The sequence below is a fragment of the Thermobia domestica genome, chromosome 8 (assembly GCF_964235325.1).
Source record: "Thermobia domestica chromosome 8, izTheDome1.hap1.1, whole genome shotgun sequence".
Lineage (NCBI taxonomy): Eukaryota > Metazoa > Arthropoda > Insecta > Zygentoma > Lepismatidae > Thermobia > Thermobia domestica.
The window spans coordinates 220698168-220712304 of NC_137461.1; the positions used below are offsets into that span (position 1 = coordinate 220698168).

Consider the following 14137-nt stretch of genomic DNA (forward strand, 5'->3'; position numbering starts at 1 on the left):
CGGCGGACCTCTTCAAAGTACCACTTACGACATTACAGAATAGAGTTAAGAGTGCCAGAAAAAGCCAGGCCTTGCTAGAAGATATCATATTAAAACCATCTGGACATCCAACCATCCTTTCGAAAGATGAAGAGATCCAGTTGGCGGAAAGGTTGAAGGATTTGGCACACAGAGGCTTCGGTATCACATCAATATTAATTAGAAAAGGCTGCGTTTATGTTTGCAGAGAAGCACCAAATCAGTCATCCTTTGGGCACTAAAAAGACAGTTGGAGAGGACTGGTTTTCTGGGTTTATGAAGCGACACCCTGACCTTTCGTTGAGAACTCCAGAGGGTCATCCCAAAGCTAGGGCTGAGGGTATGAATAGAAGGGTTGTACAAGAATTTTTTGACCTATATCGCAGTGTTCCGACGGACACTAATCCCAGTTTGCTTCTTACACCAGAAAAAATATACAATGTGGATGAAAGTGGGTTTTCATTAAATAACAAACTATCAAAAATAATAGCAGAAAAGGGAAAGCGTGAATTGGTTAAGATTACAAATGTAGAAAGAGGCAAGAATGTAACAGCAGTAGTGTGTTGTAGTGCTTCAGGTACTTTCATTCCTCCATTCATTTTCAAGGGAAAGCGGTTTAAAGAAGTCCTCCAAAAGGATCTTTCTCCCGGTTCCATGGTAGAAATGAAAGATTCTGACTACATCAACGAAGATGTATTTTTACTATGGCTTCAACATTTTTAAAGGAACCGTGTGCAAGGAGGATGTCCTCTGATTCTAGATGGGCAAGACGCGCATTGTTCCCTGCAATCTGTGGAATTTTGCAAATAACACGACATAGAACTGCTCTGTTTCCGACACCACCACAACCGCCTTACATCCATTAGATAGAGTGGTTTTCAAACCCATGAAAACATTTTACCATGACGCTGCAACAGCACATCTTCCCAACCAAGCTGGTGGTACAAATCCCAGCAAATTTGTGTTTAGGAAAATATTTATGGATGCTTGGAATAGGAGTGCAACACCAGCTTATGCTACCAAAGGGTTTCAATGCAGAGGGATATTCCCTTATACTCCCAATGCCATTCCCGAGGACTAATTTTTGCCATCGGAAAAATTCCTTGGAAATTGTAGCGTACCTGACGAACCTAATCATAGCCCTAGCTCCAAGTCTGTCCCTTCTACTGCGCCATCCTCCCCTCTTACGATACCTAGAAATTTATCAAGCACCTCCTCTTCTACTTCACAATTCTCTGACATACTCCCATCTCCAACCAAACAGCCAGATAAGACAAAACTATGCAAAAGAAAACTGGGAACATGCAACTTAACATCTGACAAACTTAGCCCTACTCGTAAAAAACGTCGGAAAATTACGAATGTCCGTAACGATGAGGAAAATATCCCTTGTGCTTTCTGTGGTCTGTTTTACTACTCCAAAGAAAGTGCTGTTAAAGGTGACTGGGTACTTTGCCAATCATGCAACAGTTGGTTTCATGATATATGTGTTGGGACTATTGGTAAAAAACAGTTCATTTGTGGAAAATGTATGTAAACATGTGATGGCGCAAGTGATCAGAATAGCCCCATCAGTGATCAGTATAGCCCAGTAGTTTTTCAAAACCTTGAAATGTGTACTGTTTTAGCTTTTTTCTTTCTTTCAATTATTAAAAATACAAACATGTAGTTTTTAATTGTGAACTTATGTAAACCAAAAATTACTGTTTCGAAATAAATTAACAGTTTTGAGGAAATCCCTTTGTTTCTATTTTATATTTACTGTTTAATGTTAAATGATCGATATAGCTTCGGTCTACCCTATTATATTTTTCAGTGATAACTTAAAGTGATTTGTAAACCGAAATTAGTAGTTTCCACACATAAAAGTACTTTTTATCCGTTACTCACACACATGTTTTCTACTATTACTTGTCGCTCTTATCTTAGAACACTTTAGATTCATATAATACAAACATAAATATCAGTAATTATTTTTGTCCATATATTGGAAATACATAAAAATTATAACTTCTCACAATCACTGTATTTTAGTAAACTTTAAAATCATATACATGTACTCACACTATTCTACAATATAACAAATACATATCTAGCTTCTTTGTGAAGTATTGTTCTGTGAAAATTGCAATTCAAGGAATTCTTAACATTGTCAACCACAATGTTATTTAAAAGAAAAGAAAAACACTTCTTTCTCTATTTGACATCAAAAATGTCAAACTTATTCTTTTGAATTATATGGCACGTCTGAAGTTTAGTTTAAAATTGATTTTCCTTTTATTCTTGCTTTCAATAAGGAATTGGTTTTATTTAATCTTAAATGAACTCTAATAGGAACAATTCCAATTTTTATCACTATAGATTTGCCATTTTTAAGGCTTCATAAAACAATTTTTCAGGACAAAGGGATTTGGCTATCAAGAAGTTTGAGAAACATTACTTGACATTACTAGTCTAATCCAACAATTTTCCTCGATCTATGCATGATTTAAGAGTGTGCTTTTACAATCTGAAAAAAAAAAAAGCATAGAAACTCAATAAACGAAGAAGGTTACGGGATAAGGTAAGATAATACAATAAGTGATTGTTGGTAATGACAGCTCACTACTCGAGAGTTTGAGTCCCTGTAAGCTATTACGTAGTCCAGACATTGACAGTAATAGAACTTGAATTTCAGGAGTTAAGTAGTTCGGAAAAGTAAATAAGTAGTTCAGAATATTGGACCTTCAGAATTTCATTAGTACATAAAATTCTAAATGAGTGAATACTTGAGTACATAGAAGTCTTATTTCCCTCGTACAGTATATCTCAAAATATATTGAACAATATACATGCAGTGGCGTAATGACGAAATTGAAATGTCAACAACCATGAGAAATAAAATTTTAATATTACCTACACATTGGTGTATTTATTGGTCACAAAATTTTCCTGTTTTGATCCTACACATCAAAAATGGAAACATCAAACAGTAAGATTTTTATTATTGTCCTTTTCTGCTGTTCTTACATGTAAACACTATCAACACTGAGGCAATAATATTTCCACATTATTATTAAGTATTCTGCCTTTTGGCAAGTACTGGGACTAATGAGGACTCTTTTTTTAAAAATAGATTTGTTTCTTCCACGCTTCTTCATCTTCCCTTCTCTCTTTCAACTCCCAATACTTTCTCCTATTTTTCAAATCATCGATCAGCTGTGTTCTTCCTATTCCTCGCTTCCCTTCCATCTTTCCTTCTATGACGGTGTGAAGGAGACAATTTCTTTGCCAGATGTATCCAATCCAATTGGCCTTCCTACGAAGGATGCTGGATAGAAAGATACTCTTCTCTCCTATCCGTCTTAAAACACCTTCGCTTGTTGCTCTTTCTGTCCATTTTATCTTCTCCATCTTTCTCCAACACCACATTTCGAAGTTCTCTAAATATTTCTTATCTAACTACCGTAATGTCCAAGACTCTCAACCACACAGTCCAATGCTCCATATATAGCACTTGACTAACTTCTTCTTAAGTCCAATATTGAGCCTGCTAGTTAAGAGTGATCTTTTCTTGTTGAATGCTTCTTTAGCAATGGCAATTCTTGACCTGATCTCTTTGGTTCAGTAAGCGTCTCTCCTCAGAATACTTTCCAGATACTTAAGATTATCGACCTGTTTAAGTTCTCTGTGTTCTACACTGACTCATAAGTGCGTATTTCCACGGGATATGGTTACGTAAAGGAAAATTATTCCAAACTTAAACACTGTTCCGATTACGAAATTACGCTTTTTTAAGATAATTTATAATGATAGCTTCCATCAGAACTTCTGACGGCCATGAATAGTTTCGTATTACGTAATGCTTGTTTCCATATCTTAAAGACAATTAAGTTAGTAGTTATCCCATTTTAAACCCTGAGATAGAGAGGAAATGTTAGTACAGTAGAACCTCTCTAATCCGTCACCTTTGGGACTGGGGGTATGATCGGAACGCAAAAAAGGTCAGATGTTTAGAAAGTACAGAAATATACGGATTTTCAGCACTAAACCAACGAACAGTAAGCACTAAAATCTGCACAGTCTACTACAGAAAACACGCACAACGATAGAAACTATACAAGATATGACGGAGCACGAAAGGGGAGAAATGGCAATAGCACGTGACGGTAGTAAACGACAATGGGCCTTACGAGTCACCGATGAGTCGGGACAAGTTGGCCCGAGCACGCTCGGACCAGCCAAAGTGCTGGACCGGCCAAGAGCGGACGAGAGGAATTCTACTGTACTTCAAAAAGGTTAATTTCTTGTATACAAGACTCCAAAAGTGATTAACACCTGCAATTCTCCTTTTTCTACAATAGCACGCAACCCAAAATGCTCGGCGGTTGAGTTGGCTGCGAATCGAGAGGCGCTAGACCAAATTTGTAACAAATATATTAGTGTGGCAAACTGCAAATAAGAAAATAAAACAAATCGTAAATAATTACAATTTTATTATCGCGACGGAGTTTGATGATATCAAAAGTTACAAAATGATCTTACTTAAGCAGTTCAAACAAGAAACAGGTATCAGAGGAAAGCATTACTCTAATTCTCCCTCCCCAAAAAAAAAACTCATAAAAAAGAAAAAAAGCTACATAATGTAAAGGTTTAATATAAAATCCCCACCCAAAATTTTGAAAGTTGACACCCGAAAGGCAAGAACAACTGAACCGAAGTGAATGAAATTGTTCACAGATATTTGCAAACGGAAAATGAGGGAACGCTGGTTTCGTAATTTCGTGGAAAAACGATTGGGTGGGGTACGAACCACTCCAAACATTTGATCACGAAATATCAAAAATGCTAGTAACAGTATGTCAGATGTGTGTAAAGGACATGAAGAATTGCAACGAAACTTTGTGTATGGACAACAAAAAATAAATGAATACGAGTTGTTTTATTTTCGGGGGAAAAACGGTTTTGGGGGCAAAAGAACCATCCAAAAGTTTGGAATTTGACCCCGAAAGGAAAAAGGAAGTGGACCGAAGTGAATGAAATGTGCATAAATATTTTAGAGGTAAGATGAGGGAATAGGTGTTTCGTATTTTTCTGAAAGAAAAAAAAAACTACTGAGTGGACCGAAGCATTGAGTGACGGGAGGAGTGGACCGAAGCGAATGAAATTGAATGTAGATATTGGATATGTAAAATATGACCTCTCGTGTTTCACAAGTGTCGTGTCTCCATCCGATTTCTTCAAATTTGGCAGATCAACTACAAGCACAAACAGTATAGCGTATTTTACAGTATTTCAGGAGGTACCTTTAACCCTTACAATGGTTTTGCGCATAAACAAAAACGCGTGTAGATTTATTTCCAATTTTCTGTTAATCTGCAAAATTTGAAGCAAAACGGATAGGGACACTTCAGAAAGAGGAAAGACCTTTCTTTACGTAGGGTCTATATAATATCTACACACAATTTAATTTGCTTCGGTGCACTCTTTCCTGGGCTATTACGGTAATGTTTACTTTTTCTAATGGGGCACCAACACTGTTTTTCCGCAAAAAAGAAAACTCGTTTCATTTATTGTTTTGCAAATTGTCCCTATAGGAAGTTTTGTTGCAATTCTCCATATTCGTAGGAACTTCTGACGTATGCTTATTTGCACTTTTGATATTTCGTAATCTATGGTTTAGAAGGTTCGTGCCTCACTCAACCGCTTTTTTCCAAGAAAATACGAAAAACAATTATCTGATATTACGTCTACAATATCTGTGCACAATGTCATTCAATTCGGTGCAGTTCTTCTTGGCTTTTGGGCCTCAAATTTCAAACTTTTGGTGGGCTTCTGCCCCTAAAACGTTTTTTTCGCAGAAAATTAAAACACGTATTCCTTTATTTTTTGTGTATTGTCCCTACACATTGTGTTGTTCCAATTCTTCATGTCCTCCAAGCACTTCTGATATTTTGTTATTTGCACTTTTGATATTTCACGATCAAAGTTTCGGAGGGGTCTATGTCGCACCTAAACAGTTTTTTAAAGGAAAATCAGAAACCCGTATTCTCTCATTTTATGTCTACAATATCTGTGCACAATTTCATTCACTTCGGTTCACTTCCTCTGACCTTTCGGGCCTCAACTTTCAAAATTTTGGGTGGGGTCTTTTGCCCCTAAAACTGTTTTTCCGTAGAAAATTAAAACCTGTATTCATTTATTTTTTGCGTATTGTTCATGTACAAAGTTTTGTTGCAATTCTTCATGTTCTTTACACACATCTGACATTCTGTTACTAGCACTTTTAATATTTCGTGATGAAAGCTTTAGAGGGTTCCGTGCTCGACCTACCCGTTTTAAATTTTTTTGCAGGAAAATACGAAACACGTATTCCCTCATATTTTGTCTGCAATATCTATGTAAAATTTCGTTTACTTCGGTTCACTTGTTTTTTGCCTTTCGGGCGTCAACTTTCAAAATTTTGCGTTGGGGATTTTGCCCCCTAAAACCGTTTGTTCGCAAAAATTAGAAACACGTATTCGTTTATTTCATGTGTAATATCTACTTGCCAAATTTTATCAAAATGGAAGTGTTACATTTCAGAAGTGTTACTTGTTATTAACTAATTTTTCTTTAAAATTTGATGAACAAATAATGGGAATTAAAGATAGTATAAGCGAAAAATTAAGGTCATTTGCAACTTTCAGCTCCTACCAACATTGAAAGAAATGACAGCACAGGTATTTGGATTCAAGGTAGACATGAAATTTGAAAATGAGGTTTCACTATATTTCTGTCATCATTTTAATCCACACTGCAAAGTTCTTAAATCCTAATTAAGTCAGGATTTTACATCCAAATTAAGTTGCAACATAATAATTCTTATTAGAAAACCCCAATCGGCAATGCAAATTTAAGATTAGCCGATACTTTAGATAGCACGGAAAAAAGGTGAAGAGTGTAATCTAAGTGTGTGGCGAAGTGGGTTACGAGGCGATTTAATAAATTGCATGTCTTCTACTCGGCAGAGTCCACCTCAACCGTTTCAATTTGTTTTAAAAGAAAACATTTTTAACATGAGTTACATTAACACACACTAAATGAGTGACAATTTATATTATGATAGAATATACTATGAGTTTTAATAGAAAAAGTGCAGGCACTCGATAATTATTACGTAGTAAGATTCAGTGCTTGGTCGAGGCGTGTGTGAAGTTATGAAATAAGAATTGGTTTCAAAAGGCGCGGATTCAAGGGGTAGGTTATAGGTGCTATAGCCCCCCCCCCCTTGACGCTCAGGTATACGCTGTATAAAATGGGTTTCAATTCTAATTTACTTACACTGGATATAATTGGAAACTATGGTTTAGTCCATCCCTTGATCATATCCTGGTTCTGCGGCTGGGTGTAAATTCTATAATGATCAAGCATGTTAATGTGTGGTCAGAACTTGCTGTTCTAGAAGCCTCAAATTCGCACGCGATAAAATAGTATTTCTGAATTACGCACCTTTTTAAAACTATTTTCAATATATGTATGTATCTTCAGACAAACACTCCTCGAAAATTTTTCGTTATTGGCTACTGTATTTCTGACGATGTGTCCATTATCAAATAGTGTATGTAGTTTTATTTAACATAGAATTGCATACGCAAAAAAAGTTGAAAACTTTCTCATTGTTTTAACTTTTCTTGAGTTGAATTTGAGCTTAACGTACCTTTCAGCAGCGAAGCTATATGAGACATGGACCTACTAATTAACCTTGAATCCGAGCCACACGAACTCCCAACGGAAATTGAACCTGGGTCTTCCATGCTTTAACTTTACTTGAATTTGGACTGGAACACGCTCAAGCGGATTTAAGAGGGTGCACTTGCTACCCCTGAGTTTTCAATGAATGTATTTTTTAGTAATAATATTAATTTTACTTTTGAAAAGATGTAACCATTTCGCTTTCTTTAAATTTACGTGAATTATACGTAGTCAGTGCTGAAAGAGGTTTCATTTTTATACGTATCAATAGTAATTTCCATGGTCCCATCTCTTCTACCTCAAGACATAGAAATATTGCTTTTAATAGCTGCCAAATTACGATTTTATGGAAAAGAGAAGTTGTTCTACTAACTCTGGTATTAATTTCCTGCTAAGCAATAGTAAAAGTGAATCTGAAAAGGTAGTGGAATGACGTCAGACCGTCTCTATGCCTATCTTTGCCCATTGAAATTTCTTAGGAACTGGGAGACGCCGTACACATTTTTTGGAGGTAGTGGGACGGCATCCCCCGCGTTCCCACGCACTTTTAACCCTGCTGCTAAGTATTAATTGCTGTGAGGACTAACGAAAAATATTGTATTAATAATAATAATACCAATACTACTACTACTACAACAACAAATAATAATAATAATAATAATAATAATAATAATAATAATAATAATAATAATAATGATAACAATCTGAATGATAGATATTTTTTCAACTTTCTATTACAATTCCTGTGGGCTTCCGAAATTTTGGCTATATTGTTTTTATAAGAAATAAAGAGGCTTGAAACAACAATTTGGCAAATATGATTTGTATAAAAATAAAAAGGCTTAACAGTTGTTTTACAAACAACTAATCTGTTTTATTTTCTTTCCTAAGTAGTTAGCGTACGCGCCTTTGGCGTGAGAGACCCAGGTTCGATTCCTGGCGAGAGCTCATGTGGTTCAAATTTCACGATTAATCAATAGGTCCTATCTCATATATTCTCGCTGCTGAAAGGACGTTAAACTTAAAATTACCTCAACTAATACGAGCTCCTTGGCATTGGTACTGGTTTTTTTTCATAATTTTTTCGAGAAGATCTTCGTAGGAATGAAGAATCATCAAGTAGTTAATCTATGTTGGGTCATGGCATTCCGAAGATAAGATTTCATTCTTCATAGAGGCGAAAACTGATATTACGTTCCTGTAATTGTTTGGAAGTATGTTCTGCCAAGGAAAATATAAAAATATATGTTATTACACACGTACTTGTTATTGTCTTTTTCTTGTACTCCTTCGTTTGTGGGATATGCCCCAGAGTGACATTAGAAATAATGAGAAGGTATTTCACCATCAAATGAGATCTATAATTTTATTGTTCTCCATATTTTTTCAAAGCAGAAGGTTCTCTAATCAACCTAAATAAAGTGTAGAAGAGAAGAGCATAAGCTTGTGGAGCAAGCTAGAGCTCTTTTCGACTATACTTGATCTTAAGTTGCCGAAAAATAAGTTTCTTTGTTTCTTGTTCGTTTATGTATCTGCTCGTTGTTACTCACTCGATGAGCACTGAGTTCAACAGGGTTGGATGAGAAGCAGAGAAGCAACAAAGTGAAAACGAAACAATACTGTCAATGCTCCTATTATTATACTTACTTGACAGAATATTGTCTCTTCAGTGCTTGTGTGGTAGTTGAAAGCGAAAGAAAAAAGGAAAAAGCCTGAGGATCATGGAGGAAAAAGAAAAGCAGCACACACAGTCTTTGGAAGTAGAACGTTATTTTTATTATTACATCGTTGTCAATAATTAATTCCACGGTAAAACTGAAAGTGGTTATTCATTATTTGATTTCTATTATTATTTTTAATACGTCGTGAATGTTTTAATTAATACTTCCCTAAATATTGATCGGGCTATAGCCCAATCAGCCCAGGCAGTTCCTCTGTCTCTGGTTGTAGACAATGGATGAGAATCCAAAGATCGCATTTTAGCCATCGTAAATGTCGGCTTCAACGTCGCAAAGCAGTGATGAGTGTTGGAGATTCCATAAGAACTGCTCAGCAATGAGTAAAGCGATATCGGGAAACTGGAGAATCTGCTAGACGTTCAGGTAGTGGGAGAAAACGTGTAGCACCACAAGAGCAAGATAATCGACTCATTGCTGTTGCGCAGCAGAGACAACATACGACCTCCCGGCTACTTAGACAGGTAGCGGTAGGGAATTTCAATGCTTCCGGATCTACTGCTAGAAGACGGCTTCGGACAGCGGGTCTTCATGCTTGTAATGGCTGCAAGAAAGAAGTCCTCTCACATGATCATATTCGACTGCATGTTGAATTTGCAGAGACGAACAGGTATCAGAATTGAAACGATATGATCTTCATGGGTGAACGCGTGTTTGTCCGTGAAAGTGCATGACCAGTTGTGTGTAGACCAAAAGGAACCAGGCGTGACCCCAGGCTATGTCTACCACAAACGGCATTGAGGGCGTGTCTGTGCTATCCTGGGGTTTCTTGATATCAAAGGGGTTAGGATTACTCCATCAAGTACAGGGAAGTCTGGTGGGTGGACAGTATGTGCACATACTTCGGAATGTCATGCTGCCATTCACCCGTTCATATGTCTCGGGTAGTTCAGAATTGGTAGACGCAGCAGGCAGATCTGGATGTTCTGGATTGGTTCCCACGTGGTGACGACATGACCCGATCGAGAACGTGTGTGCGAAACTTAAAAGAATTCTGAAGGAAAACTGGCCTAATCAGTCACCCACCACGAAAACAGAATTGTGGAATTTAATTCCTGATGCCTGTGAGGAAGTTTTTGAGAGGGAGCGTTGCCTTTGGACTCTCATTGAAGGGATGCCGAGAAGGATCCAGGCGATTATTAATGCCAAGGGATATTGAACATCCTACTATTCGGATAATCAAAACAACCCGTTTCAGGGCTAACAAATATATTCCAGAAGATTTCTAACTTGATTTGAATACAAAGGTTTCAATCACTATATAGAAGAAACCATGTTTAATGAAATTTAAAAATTCGTTACTGAATTCTGTACATTTGTGTGTCCGTCTCTCTGTTATTTGCGATTTTTTTTCAATTTAAGACCCTGCCTTTGATAGAGCATCAAAAATTATCAGAGAAAGTGATTAACTTTTTCGCGTCACTTAAGGTTCCCAAGATGTTGGCCAAAAATGACCGATTTCCAGATATTTAAGGAGCCATATATCGGGAACCGTAGGTCATAGAGAGTTCATATTCATGTTGAACAATATCTAATGGTTGTTAGATATTTGGTACCAAATAGTAACCCGTGGCCACTGTCCAACTGGCCACTGGTTTGGCCAATGACCAGTTGGCCAGTGGCCATCAGTTAATATTGGTACCAAAATGTTTACCATCCTCTTAGATATTAACACCAATATAATCTCTCTATGACTTACCACTCCAGTGATATTGGCCAAAAGATAGTTCCGAATTCTGGAGATTTAAGAAACCATCTCTGGAACCGTAAGTCTCACAGAAATCATATTGGTATTGATCAATAAGAGAACGGTAAACATTTTGGTTCCAAATAATAACCGGTGGCCACTGATTAGCTATCTGCTGGCCAACTTGCTACCGTTCCCCAGATATTGGCCCAAAAAGTTCGAATATCTGGATATTTAAGCAGCCATATCTCGAGAAGTGTAAGTCATAGAGAGATTATATTTTGCCAAATTTTGCGAGAAAGAGAAGGTATGGATAAAAAATTTACTTCTAGGAACAATGACAGTTATCCTTCCCGCTCCATCTCTCCATTCTTTTTAAGTTCGTTCTGGCAATGCTCTTGGAGTATTCTCAACTGTTTTTTTTTAAATCTCAGCTATAGGGGAGATTAGAACTGCAAACACCTTGATTGGAAGCTCACCGCCTTTCCCCTAATCCATGGTATCTCCGTCAAGATTTACTGGACAGAAGTATATTCTACTTACTTGTGTCTAGGAAGGCCACATTGGAATAGCTTGTTAGTAATAGCTTGAACGAAAGGCTAGTCATATAAAAGCAGACATTATCAAAAACTAAACCTCTGTTTTAGTTTAGATCTCTATCACTTTCTTTTTAGTTCTTTCTCAAAACAATAGTAAACATAAGAAACAATGCACACTGTTTTACTTTGCTGTTATTATTTAACACAATATTTTACAAATCAGGTAACGTTATAATGTTTGTGTCGTTTATGTTCTCTCTTTATGTTCAACGTTTAGATCTATTCCGGACTTTAAAGTATGTAATACGAAGTAATAAATTATAACAATCTCAGTCTGATAAGGGCAATCAGTAATGCATGGTATTCTAAATCCAAAGTTCGTTGTTTCGAATCCTGGTATGGGATGCTTTTAAGAACGTATTGTGCATCGCTTCTTTAAATTTTGTGAATAATTCTCTGTTAATTTTGGTGAAATCACAATGATTAATACTAATGCTAATAGTAATAATTATGCTTTATTTTTTCCATGAAACAACACAATCCTCTTTATTGTTTTTATTCCTCACTCAGAATTAGATTTCATATCAAACGCACATGGGAACATGGGTTATATTTGAATGGTAGGTGCCATTCTTTATATTTTGTCTGTTACATGAACACAATTGCGAAGAACTACATTGTAAATCTCTTACATGTATGTTACATATGCTAACAAACTTTAAATATGGGCTAATTCTGAAAGATCTTTTTAATTACCCCATACCATAAACGTCGAAAACGCCTAGTGGCCCATATGCCGGTAAATGTCGATCGTTGATATAGAGACGTACCGAAGTGTTGCCTCTAGTGTGTCACTGGGAGCAGAGGTCGTCGGGTCTGAACAGATATCTAGAGTCGGGGTGTTAAGTTACGAGCGCGTAACAGCGAGGATTTCATTTTGGTCCGCGGTCTTTTGATTAGTCGCGTAGAATTGGAAAGGGATCAACACGATTTATCACCAATCATGTGCATGCGGTTATTATTATATATTATTATTCCTGACGAATTGTTCCTAAAGCGAGCACCAGGGATCAAGAGTAACCCCTGCCTCTACATCATGAAATAAAAAATCTTGAGTGCGTATAATTGTATCAATTTAAGTGGAAAGTGTTGCGGATCATTAGAACGTTAATATGGGGAACTATGAAATAAAAAACAGACACGCGTCATCTTGTAATAAAATTACATGGCGGGTCCATTTTATCTGAACCGAAGCTGGTATCGTCGAATATATACGATTAAAGGAGCTCTGATTAGCCAGATTAAAAAGACCTCAGCCATTTATCCCTCTACAGGCGAATTTTCCTTCGTCGCCACGGGGAATACGGTTTCTTATTTTCCTAAAAAAGAGTTTAGATGGGAAACACACACCTCCAAAACTTTGATCGTAAAATATCAGAAGTGCATGAAAGACATGAAAAATTGGAACAACACATTGTGTAGGGATAATACGTAAAAAATAAACAAATACGTCTTTATATTTTCTGCGGAAAAACAATTTTAGGGGGCAAAAGCCCCACCCAAAATTTTGAAAGTACAGTTCCGAAAGGCCAGAGTAAGTGAACCGAAGTGAATGAAATTGTGCACAGATATTGTAGACGTAAAATGAGGGAATACGGGTTTCTGATTTTCCTTTAAAAAATCGTTTAGGTGCGACATAGACCCCTCCGAAACTTTAATCGTGAAATATCAAAAGTGCTAATAACAGTATGTGAGAAGGGCTTGGAGGATATGAAGAATTGGAACGACACATTGTGTAGAGACAATACGCATTAAAAAAGGAATACGGTTTTAATTTTATGCAAAAAACGTTTTAGGGGCAAAAGCACCCACCCAAAATTTTGAAAATTGAAGCCCAAAAGGCAATAAGAAGAAGTACACCGAATTGAATAACATTGTGCACAGATATTGTAGACGCAAAATGAGGTAATTGGGTTTAGTATTTTTCTGGAGAAAAGCGGTTGAGTGAGGCACGGACTTCCTAACCGTTGATAACGAAATATCAAAAGTGCAAATAAGCATACGTCAGAAGTTCCTAAAGAATATGGAGAATTGCAACAAAACTTCATATAGGGACAATTTGCAAAACAATAAATGAAACGTGTTTTAATTTTTGTGGAAAAACGGTGTTGGGGTCTCGGCTCCATTAGAAAAAAGTAAATATTACCATAATAAACCAGGAAAGAGTGGACCGAAGCAAATGAAATTATGTGTAGATATTATATAGACCTTTTGCAAAACAAGCACTTTCCTGTTTTTCAAGTGTCTATCCATTTTGCTTCAAATTTAGCAGATCAATAGCAAACTGGAAATAAATTTACACGTGTTTTGTTTATGCACAAAACCATTTTAAGGGTTAAAGGTGCCTCCTGAAATACTATAAAATACACTATACTGTTTGTGCT

The 14137-nt window shown here is 36.6% G+C and overlaps 1 protein-coding gene across 1 annotated transcript; it reads left to right on the top strand.

Annotated features, from left to right (window-relative positions):
* The first annotated feature begins 216 nt into the window (after positions 1–216).
* Positions 217–741, top strand: LOC145692465 (uncharacterized). Its single transcript, XM_081767773.1, has one exon. It carries the CDS (start codon positions 217–219, stop codon positions 739–741), a length of 525 nt encoding a protein of 174 aa, XP_081623899.1.
* Positions 742–14137: the final 13396 nt, after the last annotated feature.